Source organism: Aphanomyces astaci (assembly GCF_000520075.1).
Source record: "Aphanomyces astaci strain APO3 unplaced genomic scaffold supercont1.10, whole genome shotgun sequence".
Lineage (NCBI taxonomy): Eukaryota > Oomycota > Saprolegniomycetes > Saprolegniales > Verrucalvaceae > Aphanomyces > Aphanomyces astaci.
The window spans coordinates 1099156-1126615 of record NW_009798273.1 but is presented as its reverse complement, the minus strand read 5'-3'; the positions used below and the strand labels follow the sequence as shown (position 1 = coordinate 1126615).

Sequence of the window (27460 nt, the reverse complement as noted above, 5' to 3'; positions counted from 1 at the left end):
TTATGGTTACATCCGAATATTATTTTTAAATTACAAGTTGACAGATCGGGAAGGTTGCCAAGTGGTCGTGTCCTTTTGACGTGAGCATGCCGTTGACGTCCCTCCACGTCAGAACAGTTTCAAACCCAATGAAATAACCTGTTTTGCCGCTTCAACGACGCATCATACATTATGCAAGTATAACTTTGTGATACATTGTACAAGTCCCCAACCTTCGACGGACGTAGTACTACGTAGTAATGTTATTAATAGTAGAGTTTTACTACTGTACTGTACTATTAATAGTATTACATATCTGAGGTTTTAGTTACCTCAAAGTAGTACTACTAGTAGTAAATAACCTGCGAACGAAAGTACGCGCTACTACCGGATACACTATTAATTATCCGGCACAATTTATCCGGGTATGGTCCTCGTCACCTAAAAACTTCCAACATTTCACAAAACCGTCTGGCTGCTATGGTGCACGTCATCTATAAACTACCAACTTTTCACAAAATTTTCTGACTTCTATTTCATATTCATTACTCAAAATTGCAGCAAATTGAGACGTATAATCGACAGATCTCAATGTGGTGAAGAAATTCTACGTCTCAGATTCAAATTTGGTGATGAATTGGTCCAGAAATAGATATTTAACCTAGCGGTATTTTACATGGGCGCTTGGATATTTGGCCATAGGGGTGGCCGCTCAAATGTATCTTGATTTTTGTATGTGACTCTTATCCGTATTTAATATCCGGAGGCAGTTGGGACCTTTAACCCACTCGGGTGATAAAACGCATGAAATCGGTATTTAACGTATCTGGATTTTGGGTTTAACTACATTAATTGCACGTTAAATAATAAAACCTCCACTCTTCAATTTGGCCAGTTGGAAGTTTTTAGATGAAGTGCACCATATTTCAAAGTACTCGTAGTTGTACTACCGTAGTATTCATTTCCCGAAATTTAAGTAAAAAGATGCATGGTTTCGACAGATCTAGTCGTTACGTTTCAGAATCAAATTTGGCGAAGAATTGGTCGTGTAATAGACTTTGATGTGCACCATATAAGACCACATATCCGATCAAATTTCATACCATGATATTGTAAGATGACCAACTTTGGCCTCCATATATTTCGTCAATTTTGCGAATTTCCGCGATTGGTTCCTATTAGTCGATTCGTCTTGCGCTAAACTATCGATTTATAAGCTATGTCATTCAAAATATGTCATTTGATGATTTATATGGAGCGGTTTTGGACCTCATACTTTTTACAGGCTTGAGGTGCGCGCACTGCAGTAAACTACAAGTTGACTCCGAGACGTTTATGTATCAGACATATATCGTACTATTAATACTACGTAGTACTCCGGAGTACAGTAGTATATCGTGTTGTGTGAAATTACAGTTTGTTACGACCATACGTTGCTGGGGGCACTACAACACTTTATGGTGCGAACGAACCATTCCAAATTACTGTAGAAATCAATATTTTCCCAATGCTACTCGCATGTGATGCATTAATCCAGCGAGCAGGCAGTTAAGGGTTGCGGTGAATTACCTACAACTTTAACTTAGTTGACAGTATTAATATGGTGATTCGTGTAACCATGCAATTTCCGCCCAGTTGGCAACCAATTACAATCATCAAATGAAAATGACTGGACAAGACTAGTTCGCTTGTTTTATACACGTAACATTTATTAATACTGTTAATGTTTGAGTTCGCTGACAAGTCAAGTAATCTCATCATTACAGGAATTTCTAACTGTAAATTGAATACGTTGTACACTTTACGATTCTGGGTATTTCGGTGGTCAAATCTGTCATACATTATTCAAGTCAAACACCAGGGCGGAATTTTCATAAACCAGAAAATGCAAGGTGAAATAGGCAATTTTGTATGCTGCGCAAAGTGAACCACCTTGTGAATTCCATAAATAATTTTGAAATTGTATACTGGTAGGTTCAATTAAATACATCTTCAAGTTTGTATTGTTGATTTTTATTCTCCATGTGTTTGTCTGTTTTTGGAATTCGCAAGGCAGGTCACCTTGCGAATTCAAAATTGTCCAATCAGATGCCGTGAAATCACGAAAATCGCTGCATAGATTTATCACACCCTGTTGCGATATATTCTACTTCTATGATGGCGTTGATGCAAGGAGCATTGAGATAATTATGTAGACTGTGTATGAGAGCAAGATCAACGATGTGGCATTCAGGACTCGGTCAATTCAAACAGGACTAGACTTCAGTAACATCACCACTACTAACCCAATGAATGTGGTCATCCCTCATTGGAGCTACTGTAGCTAGCCTACTTGACTTACAACTCACCAGTGCCCTCCAGAAGCCACGGCACAGACAACATTTCTTCGCGGTTGAATTGGAAGTGTTCGACGAACTCGACGAGGGCATCGTAGTCGCCGGACGCCACGCGAGATTCCAATTCGATGAGTTTGCGATGATCTCGTTCGCATATGTCCACTTCGGAACGGTTCTCGGGGTGCAATTGCTTGAGACGCGGAAACCACGAGTGGTCTTCGATGTTTTGGTGATGGTGCAGGCTGTTGTCAAGTTGGCGGAACGACGACACGTTCACTTCTCGGCGCATCTCCCCGTTCTTGACCAGCATCTCAAAGCCTCGTCGAAACGACACGTGGATGTCTTCGACCAGGTGTCGACCCATCCCACCCCAGCGTCAATCTTGCCTCCATTCCCGAAGCAGTAGTGCGTGGACGTCCTTCGTCGTGTGCCGTCGCAGCTGAACGTCCTCGATCGACCTGAGCTCCGCCAGTCGCCCTATCCAGTCAGAGTCGGTGCCGTAAACCTCCCTGCTGCTGTGATCACGTGGTTGCGCGGGCGGGTGGCGCAAGTCGTCTTGGTGGCACCCATCGCAAGTGCTAAAGCCGCCACTTCAGCATGGGTGCTACCACGAGTCTTGGTAGCGTTGGCCCACCAGAGCAGCCACGGCATTGCGACCCAGCCGAGCGCACAACATAATGTTAGCTGCAAGGGGAGAACCACACTGGAAATAGTAGGAGTGAACTCTACAAAATTCAAGCGTCCAGACAGTTCAAATTGTAAACCTCTTCTGCCAGTGTTATAGCCAATCGTGTGTAAGAAACAAGGTGTGATGGACTCTGATTGGATATTAACAAGAGTCATTTAACGTTACATAGGAAAATTACAGAGATGAGAAAATCGTCAAGTAAGCGATACTAGTACAGTACAACGATGGTCCTGTGTAAACTAATAAAGCTCCTCACGACCTTGAGAATCCATGTTTTTGTTGCCTTATCGCATTCACGGGCGATGAGTTAGGAGACTTCAAAAGTAGGACAAGCTGGGCGGAAATTACATGAAACACCTTATGTAGCGTTAACAGTAAATCATTACGAGACATCCAAAGTCGTAAATTAGGGCGTGTTCAATGAAGCCAAATATTCGTATAACTCAGCCAAATGTGGATATTTTAGTGGATATATCCGGATATTTCGAAATTCCATTGACTGTGAACACGTTTTTTTTATATGTCCGCCAAAAATATCCATGTCTAATCTGACAACTATCTGATTGGTTAAAAGTAATAGCCTCCTTGCTTTCATTGGCGGACGACAGTTCGATTTCAATACAGCGACCAAGTGACGTATCTTAATGTTTCCGAGTGCCTGTAACGCGGAGGAGTTACCTACCTTTGTAACGTTACTGTAGTACTTGTACACTGCTAGATTTTGACAGCTGACTGGTGATGAGCTTGCCTCGATAGAATATAATATGTAGGTTTGTGCGCTTGCAATCAGCTGTGTGATGAGCTTCATGCCGTGTTTTGTGATACCTGCCAAGTCGCTCACAGTAATTTACAGTTATAATAGTTGTACCCTAGTGTTCCAAATGTGGTGATTTACATTGTGATGCAAGGGGGGCTACAGTACATGCAGAGTGTTTACAAGCATCCCCATGGTGGAGATGCTTACAGAGTACGGTGGTTCGCGTTGAGAAAGTACTGTAGATGGAGATGCGAAGGCGGAGAACGTGGAGGATGTCATTTTTTGAATGAGGGGGTAGTTGGAATAACCGCTCATGTGTAAGGTGGTGTTGGCGTAGCTACTGTAGTGTTCAATCTATGCTCTTGGCCCCTATTAATTACTAATAGTAAGAGGTGAGCTTACTAAATCCGAGATAAAATACAAGCGCCTTTTTAGAGTCTACAACTTCTTTACAGTGCGCGACAGCTTCGACGGTGCCTTTGAGCATAACTTTTGTGACAAAAAGGTTAGCCAGAAAAGTTTAATATATCATAATATATCATATGTAGCTGTCGATCCACTCTACAACTTGCTATTTTGAACGAATCCCGAACGTTAAAAGTCTTGCCAAAACGATGCTTCAAAGTTTCAAAACTAGCGAATTTTCATACTATAAACTTATACATTTATCCATCTAATTTTCGACCCTCCTGTGACTAATGGGTATACACATATTATGACCAATTTATTGGATATTATTCAGTATAATACGTTTTCATTGGTCTAAACTATGACAACTATAATGTTGGGTCGCAGAAAACCTCTTCATAATCGATACAATTATGAGAAGCACCCTCGATGCTGTCGAGCTTTGTTAGAATCTATAGCTTCTGTCAAGAATATACAACTTCTGGCAAGAATATACAACTGCAGCCATGACTACAAGTACTATACCTTAAACTTTGTATATCAGGATCAGTTTGATCAGTATATCAACCTGTTACACACCCTTAGGTTAATTGAGTTTGGATTATCATTCCCTTAGGTCCTCCAGCTAATTACTTCGAAGTAAGTACTGTACTTAGGGGTTATGTGCTTGGACAGTGGTTAGCGTTAGCCAAACACTGGCGATGCAACATAACCCCGGAACAGGAATTATATGAAAACACGAGTGGTTTAGGGGCACACATTATATGTAAACACAAGGGGATTCGGGGTTACAAGGGTACGGGTAAAAGAGTACGAAGCTGGAAATTGTAAGATGCATGGTAATGTATGCACATGTGGATACGTTGAAGTTGTAGATTCTGGATTCTGTAATTGTAGATTCTTGAAAGGCTGTTGTAAATTCATTGCCTCTCCTGAATCCAATTCATATAACAAGTACAATGTCTGAGAAATGAAACAGTGGAAACGTTTTTTACTGCAAATGGGCGAATTGTACAGATATTGTCCGAAAACTATAGGAATCAATTTCCCCGAAATAACACCCTGAAAATACCCGGTGGAGATGCTCTTGCGCTTCATTTTACTAGTAGAGCACTCGACTTCGTCAACGATTTCACTTGTACTAATAACGTTAGCACTAAGCTACCTTGTAAGTACTCGGAGTACTGTAGTTACCTTCGAAGTACCACTATAGTACTATTAATACTGTAACGAAAGTGTCCTCGTCCAGTCGACAAGGATATTGCGGCTGCTCACACCATATGAATAGATTGGTATCACTGACCGTCATTCTCGTAGTTCGTGTGCAATCGAATTGTACTTTACTGATAACTAGTGGAAGTAGACTACCCCTGACACTGCGACATGGACGTGAGAAATACAACTCGATTGAACAGCAGTACTTTATGTAGGTATTACCTGAACACACCCGATAGTCGACGGCACCGAAAACGGCCACTAGATGGGGAAGTTTCGGGGTTTCAGTACACACTCTTTTTTACCCTACCGTCCACCTTAAAGTACTGACCCAAGGGTGTACCAACTGCAATCCATACCGCAAAGTATAGTCAAACTAGTCAACTGTACCGGTATATCCAAGTTGTAATGCTGTTGGGGAGAAACGTGGTAGTTGGATGACTTGTCTGGCGTGTGGCCTCTTTTTCTGTTTTGTATCTATCGATGGGATGAACGTCCATATGGCGCCTGCTGCCAGCATTCATACCCGTCAGTATCGACAGGCTGTCCTTGTCCGCATTTGCAGGCGGGCTTTGAGCTTACAGTTATCTACAGTAGAAGGGTTCTGTGCTGCTAGTATGGAATACACGACACCATTTACAAGGTCAGTGTCGCCCCTGACACTATATCGATTATTTCGAAGGCTGTCCAAATTTAGGTTCCAAAGGGCGACAAAAATCCATATGCAAATAGATGTATGCCGGAATGCGCAGTGTCATTACGAGTTCCCCATCTGGTCATTGGTTAATTGAGTTTGGATTATCATCTAACGTTATCTGGTCATTGGATTGCATTGCAAAACGCGTTTTAGTGTCATCGTGTTGGATAGTAGTATTTCTCAGCTGCTCCGTATCTCTGTATTTACAAGACGTAAATGTTCGGGAGTTGAGCAATCCAGATGTGACCATATTGGGTTTAGAAGGCGGCCCTCCCCGGCACCCTTACCTCTGAGTATCCAAGCTCATCCAGCTGCGATGATGACAATAATGTAGTGACCTATCTAGCTGTTGCATCGACTGCATAATCTGAAGCAGTACTAGTACGTAGGAGTCCAAATTGCCCTTAAGTATTAGTAGAAACGCGATCCCACGCTATGCAGTTGTTCTGTGGCTTGTCTCAACCATGCCACTGTAGTCATCGACAGTTGCCGTGGACCTAAATCTCAGTCGAAATGGTCAAAATAGCTCTATTTCGCGCATTCTGGAGTCGATTGCATGGAGATCTGATTTGGTCATATTAGTCGAGGGCAAGGCGGCCACACTGAGTCACCTGTGGAGTAATCTGTACTGTAGGCCGTAAAAATATGGACGTGGTTTTCACTTCTTAATTTGCGTCGACTTCAGGATGATCACCGCGAACTCGGACAACGTGTGCAAATACTCGTACAAGAAGTGTATGAACCCCCGCACAACCAAACGAAACGGCACACTGCACTCGCTTTGCGAGTTTCATCGGGTCAAGGCCAACACACTCCAGCAGATCTACGCCAAGAAGAAGAAGGACGCGGCGCTCATGCTGGAAGGACCGACCGCCGACGGCAACATGGACGACCTGCAGACCCTTCCGTGGCCGATGGACTTTGACTTTTCCAAACCCCATATCATGACCGAGGAAGACTGCCGGATCCTGCAGGAATTGCTGTGACGACCGCTCCCTGTGCTTGTCTGATGAGTTGAATAATTTAATGGTTATGTGCTTCGTCGTCCAGTCAGTCGCGTCGCCGTAGCAGCAACCGACAAGTTGTTTGACATTCTAGCATTACGAATTTACTCAGGGGTTGTACGTGCCAACTAATTGTACCCTCCACTCAAACATTGCCTTGGTTTGAGTCTGCCAAGGATACACTACACTCGTGTAGTGTAGCTACATGTAACGTTAGCGACAGTATTTGATCCTCCCAGTAATCCTACGCACTAATGCGACATGACAGCTGTCTTCAGAGCCTGTGTCTACAGTGGTCCATCGATCCAGAATAATTCCCTGGGAGCAACAGTTCCACTGTTGTATACGTAACCATATCCCTTCAAAAGAACCAGTACAGTAGTAGCCCTGTAACCTCGGAATCCCCTCCGGACCCCTTGTGCTGGCTATTCCCGGGGTTAACAGTAAGGTGCATTTCATGGTTAGTAAGCGCGAACCACCGAAATGCACGCAGCCCCTAGTTGGCTGGAATGTGTTGTTGTGGTTTACACTGTATTTAAACATGACATACTAAAAACAAGTGAAATGATTACGTAAGCAATTGTGGATATTTTCCACTCAGGGAATTAAATCCTGGATCAATCCACTGCGTGGAAGCGGCGGTGTCGGCCGCCTTTGGCTGCGCGCACAATGAGGGGCCGATGGTGACCTCCTCCAGGCGATATTCGTACAGAAACTGCGAGATGGCCGGCGTACGAGGCCGGGTTGAGCGCCATGCCGGCGACTTTGGGGACTAGGCCACTTCTTATTTTCGGCTCTACCTCAAACGACCCATTGGCTCGGTCAACCCATTGGGTTGTTTGTGGTAACGTTATTCTAATAGACAGGAGCTCGATTTCCCTAAACCGATGGTCACTATTGCATTGGGATAAAACGAACTCCTGGATATGCCATTAAGCCATGCTGCAATGCACCTCCAGTGTTGTGCACTCACCTGGTGACGAGGATGACTCTAAGCTTTGTCCAATCCATTCTGAGCTGGAAACGTTGCCGACTGTATTAACGTAAAAAACCAGTTTAAGATAACTTTTTTGGAGGCGTTGGAGTAGAATGCACATAACGTTTGAGTCCGTTACGATATTTGAGTTCTGGGAAGTGATTCCAAAAGACAAGACGCACCGCTTTCTCGACATAATCAAATTATAAGTTTACCCCGAAACAGATAAATTTGTCACTTTCTAAGCCTTTGTACTCACATTTTGATAACCAATTTAGGATAACTCTATTTATCTTGAAGTATGTATGTGTGATAGTATTGAAAATTTGTGTTTAGGGTAAGCGGTTACAACAGGTTAAATATAATTTACACAAGGTTATAGCTTTGTAGAATATAAAATAAAGGTGTGGAAATAATATTCACCGAGTTTATCACTCGACACAACCTCAGATCCAACCCAATGTGGCCGGTATCGCCAAGGCTACTTCAAACCCAATCTTGAATTACTATTATCAACGGCTTCTACGCTGAATTGGTATTTTCATCGACGTGAAAACCTCTGGCATTATATGACAGAGGTTTTGACTCCAACAAATACAGTAACGAACTGTGATTGGGCAATTAAAAGTTATCCTAAATTGGTTAACTGTGTTTTACGTTACCCACGGCAATTCGTCGACGTTTATTTCACCTATATATGTATAGGTCACATCAAATATAGTTGAACTCTTGTTCTCTGCTGCCAAAATGGTCCTTACAGGCCATTGTATCCTATCGATACGGAGATATGTTGCTGTTTCGGCTTGGAAACCCGCGATTTTGGGGAGAGACAATGAATTTACAACAGCATTTCAAGAATCTTCAATTACGGAATCGAGAATCTACAATTTCAACGTACTGTATACACATGTTGGATACCGGTATGGTACGTTACAATGCACCTGTCCATTTCCAGCTTCATTTTACTCCTTTTGCCCGTATGTACCTTGTACAAGTACCTTTGGAACCCCGAAACCCCTTGTGTTTACATATACATAATGCGTGCCTTGTGTTCTCATAATGCCTGTTCCCAGGGTACCAATCTGATCAAGGTATTCCAAAGCATACATAGTTTAAGTACAGCACTTGTATGCATGATTGAAGTTGTATATTCTTGCCAGAAGTTGTATATTCTTGACTGAAGTAAAGTATAAATTCTTGAGAGAAGTTGAAGACTCTAAAAAGGAGCTTGTATTTTTTATTTACAGTCCGAGTGAGGGAACTTAACGGATAATTATCCGGATGGATCATATATGGGAGTACATGTTAGATACAATAAACTGTATAAATCAATACTCAATATAATAAAGAGGAATGAAAATTGTGTAGCCTCTACCATTTGATACCAAGTGCAGTGGAACCAAATATCATGATATACAAGTTATCTATATTTGGGGTAAAATACTTCGAAGTAGTATTCAAGATTTTGGTTTCAAACGTTCTATGTGACAGGATATGCTGTTTCAAAGTGTTTCAATGCCAGAGTTCAAACTCAGTTTTTTATTACGCATCCTCTAGTGTAAAATACACGAAAAACCGATAATTTTTCAATGAAAGCCAGCTTAAGCTCCCTCGGTGCTGTCGCGGACTGTTAACTCGGGAGACGCACGTTGTTTGAATTTGCAATGCGAGCTCCAAGCCAATATTAACGATAGTGGTCAGTACATATATGTACGAAAATTTCCATAGTTATGATTTCATTTTGATTGTCTTCCCTACTACCGGTACTAGTACTTTTAACGTAAATGATGAATTGTTGATACTAGTACATTTAAGAGAGGTGCCTCAGCAGAACCTTCGAATCTCCTCGATACAAATCCAATTTCGCCCTCTGAAACTTGATGCTTGTAGCTGAAATACATGGCTGTTTCTTCCATTAGAAAGTATTAAGTTTTGCGGTAATCAACACGGTCAAATTTACATTTTCCAAGCAAAGTTACACTTATTTCGATGATCAATTGATGATACACAATTTAAACTTAATCTATGTATACTCAAATCCTTCGAAATTGATCAGTGTATCATAAAACGTTAACGTTAACAGTACCGTATAGTGTATATGTATTGCGACGGATTAATCTATTGCGACTCCTGTAATAACTGATAAATTCCTTGTAATAACTGATATTTACTTGTGAATATGGTTGAATATACTTCAAATTTGTATGACGCAATGGATTAAAAAAGTTGAACAAGTGTCGGCCGGTTGTGAAATATCACCTGTCGCGATACATATACACTATATGGTAAGGTTATTCCATATTTTTCCGCGGTCTGCTCGAGGCCGCCGTAGTGCGAACATGGAGAGTGGAAGGCCAGATGGACACAAGTACTAGTAGTCGATTGCTCCCATGTAGCCCATATGTGCGGCGGCGGCGATGTGACGGGGCTCTCAATGACTCACAGATGTACTGTGCTAACTATAAATCCTTCGTGATGTGGTCACGCTCAAGTGCCTCAAGAAGACCCTGGGCCGTGGCATCTATATCATGGAAGTAGATCTGACAGTAGAATTATAAATCGGCGAGAAGGGTGGCCAGGTCCTGTGTCAATTCGCCTTGGAACTGCGTGATGCCATGTACTAGGAATAATTCCCTCATTAAAACAGTTCCATTGTTGTTTTGACCCGAAATACTGTTTCACAGTCAATGAAATATTACATCCGGATACCACATTTCCCTGTTCCGTCCTACACCCGGTGAGTACATACGATGCTAAATCTCCGGGGTTAACTGCATCGCTAGTGATTAGCTATCGTTATGTAACCACTTAGATGGACTTAACCCTTCCCTAGTAAGAGGTGAGGTGGTCTGAGCATACAAAGCTCCTTATAAATCTCATTGAAACAGTATTTCGGGTCAAAACAACAGTGGAACTGTTTTAATGGGGGAATTGTACCATGCACTAGCGATGGCAAGCCAAACACCGACTCCTATATGTATAGGAGGCGGTGTTTGGCTTGCAGGATGATTGCGCCTGATATGAATCACCGAACTTCCTCACCTCCAATTGGCCTGCAAATTTGTTGAGGTGAAAGAGCATAATCTGAGCATTCTCGTCGAATTAGTGGTGAATTATATGTGTCCCTCCGTGACTGCCATGCCAAAGTTCAATACAAAATCCAAGTTTACAATTTCCGACGACCATATTTTGGCAATTGGCATGGCAATGCCGTGCAATATCAGCTGTTGGCGCCGCGTTACAGAGTAAACTCCGTCATATATATATATATGTACTGCTACTCTAGTATAATCATACCGTCCGTTTGGGCAAACGGAATCTTTCAATTGTTTCATCCATAAATGTTGCTCCAGTATGAATTGTGAAGATCTGATATTAATAGTATATCCGAAAAGAGGAGGTATCCGTTTTCCGAGCTTATTAGCTTTAAAGATTAACGTAAGTCATTCTACGCTAGTTTGAGTTTTTCTATAGGACAAACATTCGTTTACCATTCAGCAGTAACTGTAAATTCAAGTGAAATAAAATACGCAAGTTCGAGTTTAAAAGCATTTCTAATATAAGTAATACTTGAAGTTAAATTCAAAATACGATTACTTGCGTAAAGAAATACCGAGCATTATTACTACTTAAAGTATATTTTTCGAGTGCAGTTTTACCAGAAAAAGGGTTTCTGTACATACAACTCGGCTGTATTCAACTCAATACGAAGAGATATAATTAATAAAAGAATGAGCAGAATCTGACAAGGGGTTAAAAAGTTACCCTCCCGATAGCACAAACGGACGGTAACTAACTGTAAGTTACTGCATCGTCACGACGGATATCCCACCAACTTGTATTTTTATCAGCTTCCAAAATCGACATCGTATACTGTTGTATTAGTCAAAGCAAGATACATCGTAGCCGAATACTGTATGGTGCACGTCATCTATAAACTACCAACTTTTCACAAAATTTTCTGACTTCTATTTCATATTCATTACTCAAAATTGCAGCAAATTGAGACGTATAATCGACAGATCTCAATGTGGTGAAGAAATTCTACGTCTCAGATTCAAATTTTGTGATGAATTGGTCCAGAAATAGATATTTAACCTAGGGGTATTTTACATGGGCGCTTGGATATTTGGTCATAGGGGTGGCCGCTCAAGTGTATCTTGATTTTTGTATGTGACTCTTATCCGTATTTAATATCCGGAGGCAGTTGGGACCTTTAACCTCCCACTCGGGTGATAAAACGCATGCATTTGGTATTTAACGTATCTGGATTTTGGGTTTAACTACATTAATTGCACGTTAAATAATAAAACCTCCACTCTTCAATTTGGCCAATTGGACGTTTTTAGATGAAGTGCACCATTAACTTGGACAGAGGTACGTATTGTCCTTTTACCTAAAATTTGGACTTTTGTGATGAATCGTCAAATCTGTCGATCGATTCTTTAAACTGAATTTTGTACTACGCCAAATCTGTCGATCGATTCTTTAAACTGAATTTTGTACTATGTATGTAAAAAGGTATCTTGTGGTGATTGGTATCACACTAATTGAAGTCAAACACTAATTTGGTGTTGATGATGGTTTCCTGCAATCTGATATTGTGCTTTCGAGTGAAGTTTCGTGTTGTGTTGTGATTTCTCGTTGGAATTTAAATCGATTTGATTGGCTGCCTCAGCTCAAATTTAATAGCCAATCAAAACCTTCTCAAGGAAATTCAACCAATCAGATCGATTGTGGATCGGTTTGGTCGATTGCACCACCATAATAATACACTTTGATGTTTCATATGTTTCAAACAGTGTTTCCAACCACCTTGGTTTCAAACGTTGGATTGTGTTTTTAGCAAACGTCGCAATCTTTCGACGACAACATGACGAGTTCCGCATGGCTCGTGTTGGCGTTCGTAGGGATCGTCGTCCGTGATGCGCAAGGATTCCGCATCGTCAACATGACGAACGTCGTGTCGTTGGATGACGTTCCACCGGCGGTGTTCCCGCCGTATGCAAAGGGATTCGTAGGGTCCATCGGCGACCCGGCGTCGACTTTCTTCCGCGAACACATCAACTCGGGCGCGGTCTTCAACCCCGAGGTTCCGGCGCAGTGGGGCGGCGTTGATGTCCTTCGTATGTGCATATGGTTCGACACGTATCTCACCTTGGCATGATGGTAGAACGGTGTCCTGGAATGGTGGGGCCGTTCAGCGACGGCGAGTACTACTGCGTCGGGAAGGAGTACGGGTTCTGCGACCAGCGATCCAGCACATGTTGGTGCAACAAGGGATACCAGGGCCTCAACTGCACGCAGTGCATCCCCGAGTACTTCATGCAAGGGGGTCTTTGCTATCCCAAGCGTAAGGAGGTCTTCGCATCCTGCCGCCGTTCTTGATGCCATCGATTCCTAGAGAATTGCCCGGGTGACTGCTCCGGTCAAGGCAGCTGCGACTATGCCACGGGGACGTGCATGTGCAATTCCTACCGTTTGGGTCTGGATTGTTCCCAGCGTAGGAAGGTTCCCCTTCCTTCCTTGTGGTCATCACCAATTTTGTAGAGTCGTGCCACCGATTCGATCCCTTATGCACGACTTGCAACTCGGCGGCATGTCTGGCGTGTTCCCCGGGATTTTACCCCACTGCCTCGTCGAACCGCTGTCGTACGTCGTCCGTTGTATCTTGATCTTAGTATGTCGTAGAGCCCTGCTCCACGTTCGACCCCCGGTGCATTTCCTGCGATGCCCACCGCTGCCTCACTTGTGGGGATTTTATCCTCAATTCCGTCCGTCGCAGTGGAGCGCGGGACGGTATCGACCCGTCAACTGTTCCCTTAGAGGAGTCGACGCGGGAATTTTCCTACTTCTCCGTGTACGGCAGCCAGGAGCCGCAAGTGTTTGACGAGGCCGAGGCGTACATGGTCGTGCCGTTCATTCCCCCATCGATGGCATGTTCCCAGGGAAGTTCCCAGGATTCTTCCTGGTCCTGCGACGCTCTTCCCCGTAGCCACATCGTCTGCGGGCACCCCGGGACCTTGGCCTTATCATCCCCGACCTACGAGGTCTTGGAAAATGCCTCATTCATCCTAATCACGGTCACTCGAACGGGGGGCGGCGTCGGTTTCGTATCCGTCTCGTACGTCGTCGTTCACATCACCACGTCCGACGATGACGCGAGCGCCACGGCGTTTTATACGTCCAGCCAGCGCCTCCACTTTGCGCCGGGCGTCACATCCGTTACGTTTGCTATGACCGTCCACGACAACTTTGTTCGGAACGCTGTTTTAAAACAGTTTAAAGTAGTCCTGCGAGACCCGTCGGTGGACGCGAGTATCGGCAACCAGGACTCGGCCGTCGTGACCATCTTGGACGACGACCCCCCCGACCCGACCTTTACGGCCCAAGTGCCGCCGTGGGGTATCGCCGGTGCCCCCCTTGCACTCACGCTTGCCACGTCATCACCCTCGGCCTCAAAGTGGGTGGTCGTACAAGCCAAATTGATGAGGTCGTACAACGAAATCGTGGAGCGACTGTTTCTACCCTTCACAACCAATGGATGGGCCAACTCGTGGACGCCAACTATGTCGGGCGAGTACTTGATGACGTTTTGTACGCTGTTCGGAACGGGGTTGCAAGGACAGTACTTTGCCAACGCGCGCCTACAGGTAGCAAATATATCATTGTCCATTTACCCAATATTTGGCTGATTTTTGTGCTGATTCTTTGCCAAATCTATCGATCGATTCTTGGTCCTGTCTTTTGTATGTAAAAATGATCCAGTATCACACTAATTATCACCCCAATTTTCGATGTCGAATCGGTCAAAGCGTGGATTGGATTGGCTACTTGATTATTGTGAATTCGCTATAAACTTTGAAATTTCGCGTGGTTTGTCGTCTGATCAATATTGAATTACTCTGGAGCTCTGATTGGTTGAATAGACTTGTCCTTTCTGCAAGAGCCAATCAAATCCACTAAAAAATCGGATTAGCCAATAGTGTCGATTCATGATTCGACGGGGTCTGGAAATTCGTACCGAATCCACAAGATTGTGCACTCCAATTTCGAATCGACTTGATAATATATATTATTTTTGGGGGGTTATATATATATATATATATGTAGGGACCTCCGATCGCGACGCGAGTAGATCGAATGGTCAACTTCACGTGGACTACTCCAGGTAAAGAACTTTGGTGGAATTCGCTCCAATATGGCAGTGCGAGATGGACTGGGTACCTTCAAGCTCGAGCTTCCGAACTCACCACGTTTCGAGTAAACACCACGGGCATGTTTCGGCTCTGGCTCGATGGTACTACTAGTACTAGTAATACTACTACTATTAACTACTCGTTAGACGAACTCGTGATTGATGCGTGGGTAGCGTTGGAGTCCCAAACTTTAGGCGCAGTGCTACTCCATCAAGACCAGTTTTATGCCCTTATATTAGAGTATCGCCATGGGATATCGTCGTCCTCGCGGCTGCATTTGCAGTGGCAGAGCCAGTCCTTTCCCCTTGAGACGGTCCAGAATTCGTACGTGGCCACCGTCGCAGCCACGGCGAACGTGACGATCGTGCCGTCGGAAGCTGTGCCAAAAGTGCTCTTTCAAGGGAATCTCTCGGGCGTCGCCGGCCAAGACTACTCGTTCTCGTTCGTGTCACTCGACAGTCAAGGCAACATGCGACAGGGGGAAGCGGCCTTTCGGAGCGAACTGATTCTGAACCAGGCCCACGTCGACGTAACCTTGACCTACGACCGTACCTCGCAGCGCATGATGGGCCTGGCCCAGCCTTATATCGCCGGGTTATACTCATTACAGCTCACTTTGAACCAGGTTCACGTCACTGGATTCCCCATCGACGTCGTAATTGCACCGTCGCCTGTCACAGGCCCACGTTCCGACGTATTTGGATCGGGTCTGGGGGTCGTCACGGCCGCATCCCCTGCCACCCTTACGATCGCCGCCAGAGATTTGTATGGAAATGCAATGACCCAAGGCGGCGGGCACTTCTCCGTACACTATTTCCATATATATAGTAGGATTATCTTAGAGTTTTTTGCAGGTTCGAGCAGTGAGTACGCCGTCGGCTGTCGTGGATTTGGGCGTCGTGGTCGACCATTTGGACGGAACATATACGGCAACGTATACTCCTCGTTTGAGCGGGGTATACGCCGTAGAAATACTCGTGAATAAGCTGCATGTGGCGCAGAGTCCTTATATACTTACGGTGCAGCCCAACCAGCCGTACGGGCCATCATGTCATTATGTATCTGGTATATATCCTAGCGATACTACTCTTGTGATTTATTTGTTTATATGTTTATATTTGTAACCCTAGGCACGGGACTTGTAGCTGCGACCACGGGGTTACCGTCGACATTTGTGCTGCAGTTGCGCGATGTCAACAGCAATCTCATCTCGTCCAGTCCTGCTACTGTCACTACCGTTTTAGTGACATCCAACTTGACGCTGGCGAGTTCATATTGCGTGAACGTACTCAACGGACAATTTAGCTGCACGTATGTCCCCACAGTTGCCACGTCATGGATGGGATTATCCGTGACAGTCAACTCGAAACCAATCAAGAACAGTCCGTTCGTCGTTCCAGTGACCACGGGCGCCATCGCCGCCTCCACTTGCGTAGCGACTGGGTCGGGGCTGGTCGTGTCGTTCGCGGGTCAAGTGACCCGGGTGAATGTCCAGGCCAACGACATCTTTGGCAATCATCGCATGGCTTCAGACCATCTGATTGGCCAAATTCTGCTTGTCAATGGCACACTAGCCACTAACACGTCGGTCGTACTAGTATATGTGACCAGTGGGCTGTACGAACTGTCGTACCAGGTGTTCCAAGCTGGCACGTACCTGCTTAGCATCCAAACCAGCAGCGGTCAGAACATCGTCAACAGTCCATTCACCATCACAATCTACCCCGTGGCCGCCGACATTGGCCACACGACGGCGTACATCTCAACCCCTCCGCCTTTCGTCGCTGGGTCACGTTTACTGGCCAAGATTGAGCCCAGAGATATGTATGGCAACCCTGTAAACCAGATGTATCGGTTCGCCCTGAGTCCGCCAGTCATTTCGACGGTCGTAGTCGCCACTGCGACCTCGTATACCGTCGCCGTCACCCCCACGACCGCCACGATCTACCCGTTTCAGCCACAGATCTTTTTACCTGGGGGCGGCAACGTCAGTGTCTTTAAAACGAGGGACTGGACCGGCCCCACGGTGCTGTTCCAGACCTCGATGCCCCTGGGCGCCAACTACGGCCTCAAACTCCCTCCGTTTACGGACACCATGCGCACGTTTAGCGTGTTGTGGCAAGGGTACATCTCGGCCTTGTACTCGGAATTGTATACGTTCAACGTGTCCGCATCTGGCTGCCAAGTGCGCATGATGCTGAATACTTCCCAAGTGGCAAACCTGTCCAAGGCGGGCAGAACCTCCTTTTCCACGTCCCTGACCGCCTTCGACATGAATTACGTTGAGATTTGGCTCTCGAAACCAACTGACGCCGGCCCAACCAAGTACAATCTCACGTGGATGAGTTTGTCCCAGCCCGAGCAGGAACTTCCCACCTCGGCCATCTACTCCATCTGGCGCGTGACCTCGCTCACGCCGACGTTTGCAGTTTATCCCAGTGCCTCGTACGCTGCCAACTTTGAGCTGCTGCTTCCACCAACTTCTCCGTGGGTTGCAGGGACGGCTGTCGTGCTCACAGTGCTGGCCAAAGACTTGTACGGAAACCAGCGAACCCAAGGCGGGGACTCACTCCACGCTCTAATCACTGGGTTTAACCCAGTTAATCCCATCCGCTTCACCGTCCAGGATAGCCAAGACCACCGCAACGGCACGTATTCTATTCGAATTGTGTGCTTTTCCAGTGGAAACCTCAGTCTCACCCTCAGCGTTGGCTCCTTGGACTGTGAGCAGAATTGTTTGCAAACTCTTGGCTTAAATCCGTTCCCGATCGTCGTGGCTCCAGCGGCGCTGGCGTTGGAGTCGACTGTTTTCACTGGCGCGGGGCTGCTGGCGGGCGTCGCGGGGGTGCCGCAGACGTTTACGATGATTTTGCGCGATGCGTTTTCCAATGTCATCCTAGCTCCGCCTCCGTCGAATCTCGTGGTGGTGCTCATTCAAGACGCTGCCACGTCAGTAGTCACGACCTGGACATTTGACTCGAACGCCGTCACAGTCTCGTATATACCCATATTAGCTGGCACGTACTCGATCAAGCTCCAAGTGGGGGCTTCGCTCTCGTACACTCGAGTGAGCTCTGAGCCATTGCTCATTCGACCCAACGTCGCCAGCGCCTCCACTAGCCAGCTCTCGGGTGCCATAGGTGCCTCTGTCGTTCCTTTCACCGACACCCAGTCGTTTACGATAGTACTATATGATGCCTACAGCAACCCCGTCGGAATCGGAGGGGACCACTTGTGTGTGACACTGTCAGGCGGGGGGACGGCCGATGTCATCGACGCCCTCGACGGCACCTACCTCGTGCTCTTGACCCTCCCTTCTCGCGGGTTATTTGAAGTCACGACGCTGCTCATGGAGCCCCAATCGGCTGGTTTAGTGGCCAAGTACTTTGCCAACACGACCACCTTTGCGCCCGAACTCAGGCGCGTCGACCCCGTCGTGAACTTGACGTCCGTCGACACTCCCAAAATCGAATGGACGGGGTTTCTGCTGGGTACCTTCACCGAACTGTTTCAGTTTGACACTATTGGGTGCCACCTGTACATTGATAACGTCAGCGTCGAACCGGGCGCAAAAGTGCTGCTCATCGAAACGCACTTGCACGGGATCCGCGTCGAAAGCACTTATGGGGCGCCCATTGTCCAATTGAAGTACTCAAGTGCGCGCACTCCGGCCCAAGTCGTGCCGTCCTCCGTGTTGTTCCCGGTTGCCGCCGAGATTCTGCCGCGGCTGCGCTTCACGGGGGTGTAGCTCTGTTAATATATTTGACAAACTAATATACTACTACGTAACACTAGTAGTATATTAGTAGTATTTGACAAACTAATATTGTCAAGTGGATTCGAAATTGGAGTGCGGTGCTCATCGAACGAAAATCGGCAGACAATCGATTGACCAATCAAAACCCAGAACACAAACCAAGTGGCCAATCAAATACACTCTTCCACCATTTGAACGTCAAATTAGTGTGTGACTGGAATTAGCGTGACATCGGACGAGTTTTACATACAAAAGTCAGGTTTGGCATTTTGGGTAAAAGGACAATACTACTCTGTACAACAAGAATGGTCACATTATCTTTTTCTCTTGTGACTTGATTAAAGTATGAGCATGTCTCACCACATGGATAATTCAGGAAAACGAGCTGGTGTTCTCAGATCCACATATTTGTTCGTAATTACGCTGTTCACGGTTGGTAGCTATCCTTCACTTAACGTGACAAAAGTTTCCCCATTCAAATTCATATTTGAACTCACGATATTCCGTTGCGGGTGAAATTCCACCGCCTATGCGAGCTGTAGGGTGCTTGGCTGCTATCATTGTAAACACCAAGTCAAGAGCAACACGAATGTACGGTTTTAACGATGATAACTTTGATTTTATGAGGCTGGTGGGTCTTTGATTCCTAAAATCTGTGGTAAACAAGTTTGTCACCCCCCTTATTTTTCGAACGATATCGAGTATTTTCAGTTAAAAAGTCTACCGGGAGAAATATAACCTGAATTAAAATCTACGATTAGCACCAATCAGAATCGTACATTCATAAACATTTGATTTTTTCACACGTCCTTGAGATATGTGACAATTCTTCTTGGATAGAGTACTACCGGTACAGTAGTACAGTATATAGTAAGTATTATAGTACTACTAGTATTAATAGTATTAATAGTATATAAATACTACTCCTTACGATTAATAGTAGTAGAAATTGTACTACTGTATGTTTGGGCGACGCGCAGGAGATTTTTGTCCGTTTTTGCTCAAATTTTGAACCTGCATTGATATATTCACGGGCAAGGTCTGTGTATTAATATAATAATATGGTGCATTTCGTCTAAAGACTACAGATTGGCCATCCTCAGGAGGAGACGTTTTACTATTAAACGCCTCGGTTATTTCAGTTAAACCCCCGTAATGTTGGCGTTAAATTATTTTTACTTACGTGTTTTATCTGGTAAATAGGTTAAACATTCTGAATAATCCGGATACAATGGAAACGTTCATACGGATAAGTGTTGTATACAAAGTCCAAGATATACTTGATGCTCCATTTCGGCCAAAATGTGCCTGGCTCCATATATTTCCATACAAAAAGGCTGGTTGGTTTAAATTCTATTACTCGATCAATTTTTCACCAATCGAAATTTTGAACCGTAACTTCTGTTGGCCTTGACCAGTTCTATCGTTATTACGGCTTATTTTCCTAAAAAATATCAATACAAAGTTGGAATAGCTGTCGAAAGACAAGGCATTTTTTTGTAGTCTTTAGTTGAAATGCACCATACTAGTACGCAGTAGTACGAAGTATGGTTTTGTACTATACTTGGCCTCTTGACCAACGATAGTATTTCTTTGTTACTACTATTGTCGATTTGATACAAATTTGGGGAAGGGGTGCAATCGAATCGCGCCTACCAAACTCATCCACACAATCGCTCTGATTGGTTAAATTTCATTGAGAAGGTTTTGATTGGCTAATAATTTTGAGCTCATCTGAGGTAGCCAATCAAATCGATTTAAATTCCAACGAGAAACCACAACACAATGAAATTTCACTCGAAAGCACAATTCTTTGACGTAGTATTTGACATACTAATATATATATATCTTTGTATGGTTTTGTACTATATTTATGTGTGTTCTTACGTCCTACCACTCGTCAAACTCCAACACTTCGCCCCCGAGCTCTTCGTCAATATCTTGCATGAACGCAAACTCGTCGTCCTTTAACACATCCGGTTCATCCTTGAGCAGTTCCGGCGGACACGCGATCATCGAATGTTGCTGCTGCGAGTTGTCTGCTTTGGCACTTCTGGTGCCACATGACTCTGGAGGTGATGGCACCGCAAGTGCTTGCTTCTTGCTTGGCGGTTGTTGATTGGTTTCGGTACTCTCAAGCCCTCGTTTCACCGGCTGATTTGCAGGCGCTAACGGCTGGTCCTTCTTGTCCATATTAGCCCGTGCATCCTCGGCCATGGCCTTTTCCATCTCGTGCGCATCCCGCACCAGCGCACACACGACACATGCGGGGTTGGTACACTGCTGGAAATGCGATAGCACGTACTTGGAGCTCAAGCAGTGCGCGTACGCACACGACTCTGACTTTTTGCAGCCCATGACATGGCTCCACAGCTTCTTCATCTCGGCGCAGTAGGCGGCCGCGCACTTGTCTGCGGGGCAAAACAGCGCATGGCGGAGATGGAGAAGCCGCTGCTGCTGCCGCTCGAGGATCGTCTGGTTCTGCGCCACGCACTTGACGTGCATCATCCCGAGCACTTTGGCGTGGTAGTCCTGGATCTGCCGCGTCGTGAGCATATTCGCGGCGCCCTTGGCTTTGTCTGTAAACTGCCGGATCTTGTCGGCCGTACCACCGCCGCCGCCATCCGTCTTCTTTACATCGCGCAGGGGAAGACACACGACGCAGTGGGGTTTCATACAGTGCTGGTAGTGCGCCAGAACGTACTTGGAGCTCACGCAGTGCGGCGTCGGACACGTGTCGGCTTGCCTGCATGTGACCACGTGCGTCCAGAGGGGCTTCATCTCGGCGCACGCTGGGTGCGCGCACTTGTCGGCTTTGCACTCGCTCGCGTGGCGCAGCTCTAGCAGGCGCTGCTGCTGCCGGTGCAGAATCGACTGGTGCTGCGCCTGCGACGAGTCGTTCATCATAAAGTCTACCTTTTGATGGTAGTCGCGAATGATGTTTTCCGGTAACGTGCTGCTGATGAGTTTAGCGTGCGAGGCAAACGGTGACACTTGAAGTTCGTCTTTGAGTTCCCTGGGCATCTGAAGCGGCTGGTTTTGCTGGGCGAGGACTGCCTGGTGCTGCTGCTGCTGCTGCTGCTTGAACTGCTGGAGCTGGTGGTGGTGCTGGAGCATTTGCTGCTGCTGCTGCTGCTGCAAATGGTTCAGCTGCTGCTGCTGCTGCTGTTGAGGTGGCGGTGGCTGGTTCAGCGAAGCACACACGACGCACGTGCTCTTCATACACTGCTGGTAGTGCGCCAGAACGTACTTGGAGCTGACGCAGTGCGGCGTCGCGCAGTTTTCGCTCTCCGGACACGTCTGGATATGCGCCCAGAGGGGTTTCATCTCGGCGCACGCTGGGTGCGCGCACTTGTCGGCGTGGCACTCACACGCATGCTTGAGCTGCATCAGTCGCTGCTGCTGCCGCATCAATACCACGCGGTGCTGCCCAATGTTCTGGATCATCGTGAGCACTTTATGGTTGTACTCTGTGATCGTGCGCGGCGTCAAGTAGGATGCGATGGCCCGCGCAATGTCGAGGAATGGATGGCGCAGCTCCGCCGGCATACCCAGCGCCTCCATCTTCAACGCTGATGCCGTAGTCGGCGCGTCTGGCGGCACCTTGGCGGCCTTCTTCTGGTTATTCTTGTGGATTTCCGTGGCCACGACCTGCAGCCGCTCCTTGAGCCGCGCGTTGTCCGTGTACTCGGCCTTGCTTGTGGCCTTCTGGTACAACATTTCTTCGAGCTTCTTGGCCATATGCGGCAGGCGGTTGATCCAGTCGGGCGTGGCGTTGGGGTTCTGAGCCCGCAGAAGCATCACGATGCGGTGGATCAGGTCCTGCCGGATGCCGTTGTCGTCGGCAGACCGCCAGTCTTTGTTCTTGAACTCCTGCGCTACGACATGGAGCCGCTGCTGCAGCGTATTCATGTCGTTGTACTCGGGCTTGGAGCTCGCTTTACGGTACAGTGCCTCTTCGAGCTTGCGCGCCATCTGCGGCAACCGCCGTATCCAGTCGGGCGGCGCGTTTGGCTTCTGCATCTGAAGGAATCGGATGATGCGCCCGATCACGTCTTTGCGCTGCGGGTCGTCCGACGGGGACCGCCAGCTCCCACCTGCATTGGTCGTTGCTCCAGAACTGGCGGACGGAGGCGCCGCGGGCGGCGGCGGCGTTGCTTGCGGAGTCGGGTTCGCCATCATGTTGTTGTTCGAGGTCGACGTGCCGGGGTTCGAGTTGTTGCCTCCTTGCTGGTTGTTGTTCATGTTGATCATGTTTTGCTGCATGAACTGTAAATATTGCTGCTGCTGCATCATCTGGTGCTGCTGCTGCATCATGTTGAGGTTCTGCGGAGGGTACCCGCCGAACATGGGGTTGTACTGCATCTGCTGCATTCCCGGGTTCAAGTACATGTGCGGATTCATACCGGTCGCCATCATCGAGTTCATGCCCATCATCGCGGAAGGATCCATGGCGCCGCCGCTGTTCAACGACGACGACGCCGTCAACTTTGGGGGATCGCCGCCCAATTCGGGCGGGAACTCGATGGCGGCCGACCCCAATTCGTCCACCGAGTTCGACGCGGACGGATTGTACATCGACGCCATCTGAGGAACTCCCATGTACATCATGCTTTGCATGGCACCCATGTTCATCGGCATGTTGAGGCCGCCGCCATTGCCCATTCCATTGTTCGGAGGCATCGAGAAAGCGCCGAACATGTTCGAGTTGCTTCCATTCGTTCCCCCCATACCTGCCATCATGAATTCTTCTTCCACGAATGTCTTGTCCATGTGAGTTGGCTGTTCCGCCGTTCGATTGCCTCTGGACTCTACAGTAGCAAACAACCACATGAGCCACATGCGCCGACGTCGCCGTGGACACGCATCTCTCGCGTGACCTCGAGAGATACCTTGTGTCCTCATGCACACTCATCACCGTACCTGCTTTGAAGGGGACGTGATTCCAGCCAAGAGCTCGCTCACCTCCTCGTCCTTAGGCTTGAGATAACTCCAAATGGGGTTTCCTGATAAGTAACAGGAAATAAGGCGGTCCGGATAACCTCCCTACCAGCGTGTTTAGTCTTGCTCTTTGTATACACCGTCGCCGGATAACTCCCGCCGCATTTGGTTCGAAGCTAAACCCTGCATACTTTGGCCCAAGCACAAAATAACCTTGCGTTCTGTATCGGGCTTTAAACTTTTGAACACTGAATGGTAGAAGTTCAGACGGGGGGTAGATACAGTATACAAAGATTAAGTTTAATTTTACATGCACGTGTCCCAGTCAGGACCAACTAGTCCAGCAGTACTCAATGCGAACACTTCAAATCCCATGGCCTGGTGTATTTTACTACTCATGTACGTTTAGGACGCCTCTACGTCGACTGTTTTAGCCTCACAAGTGTATTTGGAGGGTTCAAAATGTCGGAATCATCTATCCTGTGATGTCGAGCATCGTCGTAGAAAGGCGCATATTCCTCCCACTATCAATATAATTACCCTATATGAGACTTCGCCTTCACTCTCATGTCTTCATGCACTTTTACTCGAAAGGCAGAAGGATGAAGGGGGTGGACTAAAGGTGTCTTGAACCAGTCTACATGATGCACCAAGATGGGAGTGAGTCTCTATCTGAGGATAAGTTGGTGCGAACGACACCTTTAATCGCAATGTCACCTTTCATGGGTCATCCGGATACGGCTGACCTGACAAATATACCTTATACAAGTATATTTTCGGCCTTTAACATTGGTTGAGGTTCGTCGAACACGGATAGTATACTGATATAACATAATCTACAAAAACTTCAATATTGTATACTACTGTAGTATACAGTACACAGTATATGAACATGAAAACAGCGCGGACAGCACTTTCTGTTACTTTACAGCTTCAGCCTGCACTCCACTGTCTAATGATTGCATCGCTAAACAACTACCAGTTCAATGATGCTTCGCTTGGGGATCATCGGTCGAGCCACGCTAGCATCGCATTAAAAAGTCAACAATCGACCGCGGGGTATATGTAATACGCCTTAGAACTCCGCATATTGGTTGTTACGTTTAGTGCTCGTGTTGTTTGGCTAATCTTGCGAGGGGGTTTACACTGTTCGTGGCGTATTCATAGTGCATCTCGTCCAAGATCTTTGCCGTTTATGAAACGGAGTGATCCCTATCGGGGCCTCTGCGGTTCTCGGCCAGTACAGTAATAAGACTAGGATACGTAGCTTGAGGTCTTGTCGCATATCTTTGTCTAAGATAGGTCGTCAATCTTGGTTCTCAACTTCGAGGGCTACTACATCAAGACTTTGGTGAAACGTGTTGTGTGTGCAGATGTGTTGTCAATGCTGGGGTCAAACTCGGCAATCACCACCCCATATCGATGGAAGCACAAAGCTCAAATCATGCACGGAATTGCTTGACTGCATCTCAACAACGTCAGAACTACAAGTACTCATCATGCATTGGACGCATATACAAACCACTGCTTTGATTGCCACTAGGTTGGTGGACCTATATGTAACCGTACACAGTTACGCCGTGTTGGTGGATCGTGAAATATTCCGGATAATTTGAGGATTTCAAGAAATCCTCCAGGATTCTATATTTCGAGTCCACAACGAACTTACATGGAGAAGTTGGTAGCAGACGTCGCAGATGCCATTGGAGGGACCCTGAGCCCGCTTCAAGTCTTCCTGGCACTCGCATCCGTCGTCAGCATCCTTCTTGGGAGTGCATGCTACGTGATCTCCATGTACAGCTCCCCCATTGCGCTGCTTGTGTTTGGATTCGTAGGGTACTCGCTGCTTCGCCGTCTCGTCAGTGCCTGTGGCATCCTGTCCCCACAACCACACATCAAGGTCCAAGCACCCAACACTATTCGCTTCGTGTGCATCTCGGACACATATGGGAAGCATGAACATGTGAAGCTTCCGCCAGGCGACGTCCTCATCCATGCCGGCAACTTTACTCGTCTCGGCACAGTCGACGAAGTTGAAAGGTGCAAGACACCTAGCCTTCTAGGCCTTATGTCACGTAGGTTCAATGCATGGCTGGGCTCTCAGCCTTATCGACGAAAGCTTGTCGTTGCTGGCCACCACGACAATGTGCACCCAATCGACTGGTCCAAGGTCCTCTCCCACGGCGACTACCTGGCGGATTCGAGCGTCTCCATCGATGGCATTTCCGTCTTTGGATGTGCTTCTACATCGTCCCAAGCCATTCCGACACATACCGATGTCGTGGTGACCCACATCCCTCCATTCGGCATCCTCGACAAACAGACTGTGGACGGCATCCACATCGGAAGCGAAGCACTGCTCAAGCAAATTCTGACGACAAGTCGCCCCAAACTGCATGTGTTCGGCCGCGTACGAGAAGGATATGGCCAAACGATAGTCGGGACCACCACGTTTGTGAACGCGTCCTCCACCACACTGTGCCGCCAACCCGCCAACGCTCCATGGGTGGTTGACCTCCCCACACCGGCCTAACTGGAGCGACTTTTGTACCAGCTACAGATAACGTCGGAATAAGTGGCCATGTGGTACTTCGAAATAGCACTTCAAATTTGTATTGGGACAAACTACTTCGAAAAGTAGAATACTTAAATCAATACGAAATTTTAGTACCACAGGGCCACTTATTCCGTCGTTATCTGTAACTGTAAGCAACGCTGTAATTTCTTCGTTGTTTGGGCTGACCACATAAGTGATGTCATTGGTTAATTATCTATCAATTATAATCATACTTACACAATACCCATCGCAACCCCGAAACACCAGACAGTACGTACAGGTGACCCGGTCTGGGTGATACTGTACAGTACAGTAGTGTAATTTCCTATTTCGATGTAATAATAATTTTCAATTCTGTAAATTTCCTATGTAAGGGCCCGATTGGTAACTTTTCAAAAATAATATTCCACTTTTTGGCAAAATGGGATAAACGAAAAATGCCATTTTTTAAAATGGTGGTAAAAGGTCCATTTTGTAATATGGCGTTTTGGGCCACCTCAAGGAGTAAATCCCACTTGGAATTATTGGATTTGGGTTAAAACTCTTCAAGCAAGACATGTTTCAATTTGATCAGATTTGTTGAATTCGGCCCCAAAATGGCGTTTTAGGGCAGAATATTGTAATATTTCAGGTTGTCAGACAGGCCCTAAATGTAAATTCCGCTCAGGTGTTTGACTTGAATAATGTACTTATGACAGATTTGACCACCGAAATTCTCAGAACCTCTTAATAGTAATCTTTATAAAGCGTACTAACTACATGATATTCAATTTAGAAGTCATTATAATTACTAGTATGAGACTACATGGATTGTCAACGAATGCAAATATTATTAATAAATGTTAAAGGTATTTTTTACTTGAGTACCTAATTTCGTCCAATCATCTTCGTTTGATGATTGTGATTGGCTGCCAACCAGGAAGAAATTGCATGAATCACCTTATAA

At 46.4% G+C, this 27460-nt stretch overlaps 5 protein-coding genes across 5 annotated transcripts; 4 read left to right on the top strand and 1 right to left on the bottom strand.

Moving 5' to 3' along the window:
* The first annotated feature begins 2207 nt into the window (after positions 1-2207).
* On the top strand, positions 2208-2891 carry H257_05543 (hypothetical protein). The gene has a single exon (XM_009830452.1). It carries the CDS (start codon positions 2272-2274, stop codon positions 2719-2721), a length of 450 nt encoding a protein of 149 aa, XP_009828754.1. The 5' UTR covers positions 2208-2271; the 3' UTR covers positions 2722-2891.
* A 3875-nt stretch (positions 2892-6766) lies between these two features.
* H257_05542 (hypothetical protein) lies at positions 6767-7066 on the top strand (the record flags this gene model as incomplete). The annotated part of the gene is made up of 1 exon (XM_009830451.1): positions 6767-7066. The coding sequence occupies one exon, from the start codon at positions 6767-6769 to the stop codon at positions 7064-7066; it is 300 nt and encodes a 99-aa protein (XP_009828753.1).
* Positions 7067-12906: 5840 nt separating this feature from the next.
* On the top strand, positions 12907-19080 carry H257_05541 (hypothetical protein). Its single transcript, XM_009830450.1, has 9 exons — positions 12907-13186; positions 13234-13413; positions 13465-13563; positions 13611-13712; positions 13752-14713; positions 15174-15360; positions 15406-16064; positions 16114-16324; positions 16390-19080. The coding sequence occupies exons 1-9, from the start codon at positions 12934-12936 to the stop codon at positions 19005-19007; spliced, it is 5271 nt and encodes a 1756-aa protein (XP_009828752.1). The 5' UTR covers positions 12907-12933; the 3' UTR covers positions 19008-19080.
* A 1761-nt stretch (positions 19081-20841) lies between these two features.
* Positions 20842-24014, bottom strand: H257_05540 (hypothetical protein). Its single transcript, XM_009830449.1, has 2 exons — positions 23940-24014; positions 20842-23827 (listed from the first exon to the last, which is right to left on the bottom strand). Exon 2 carries the CDS (start codon positions 23787-23789, stop codon positions 20907-20909), a length of 2883 nt encoding a protein of 960 aa, XP_009828751.1. The 5' UTR covers positions 23790-23827; positions 23940-24014; the 3' UTR covers positions 20842-20906.
* Positions 24015-25599: 1585 nt separating this feature from the next.
* Positions 25600-26630, top strand: H257_05539 (hypothetical protein). The gene is made up of 2 exons (XM_009830448.1): positions 25600-25997; positions 26037-26630. The coding sequence occupies exons 1-2, from the start codon at positions 25627-25629 to the stop codon at positions 26488-26490; spliced, it is 825 nt and encodes a 274-aa protein (XP_009828750.1). The 5' UTR covers positions 25600-25626; the 3' UTR covers positions 26491-26630.
* Positions 26631-27460: the final 830 nt, after the last annotated feature.

What these genes read in the sequence shown, in the direction of transcription:
- H257_05543 (XM_009830452.1), top strand. Translation starts at nt 2,272, where the DNA reads ATGTGGTCATCCCTCATTGGAGCTACTGTAGCTAGCCTACTTGACTTA.
- H257_05541 (XM_009830450.1), top strand. Translation starts at nt 12,934, where the DNA reads ATGACGAGTTCCGCATGGCTCGTGTTGGCGTTCGTAGGGATCGTCGTC. An exon ending in GGGCGGCGTTGATGTCCTTC is followed by an intron (nt 13,187 to 13,233) that starts GTATGTGCATAT and finishes GCATGATGGTAG; the next exon opens with AACGGTGTCCTGGAATGGTG. An exon ending in TTGCCAACGCGCGCCTACAG is followed by an intron (nt 14,714 to 15,173) that starts GTAGCAAATATA and finishes ATATATATGTAG; the next exon opens with GGACCTCCGATCGCGACGCG.
- H257_05540 (XM_009830449.1), bottom strand. Translation starts at nt 23,789, where the DNA reads ATGGACAAGACATTCGTGGAAGAAGAATTCATGATGGCAGGTATGGGG.
- H257_05539 (XM_009830448.1), top strand. Translation starts at nt 25,627, where the DNA reads ATGGAGAAGTTGGTAGCAGACGTCGCAGATGCCATTGGAGGGACCCTG. An exon ending in ACAGTCGACGAAGTTGAAAG is followed by an intron (nt 25,998 to 26,036) that starts GTGCAAGACACC and finishes TATGTCACGTAG; the next exon opens with GTTCAATGCATGGCTGGGCT.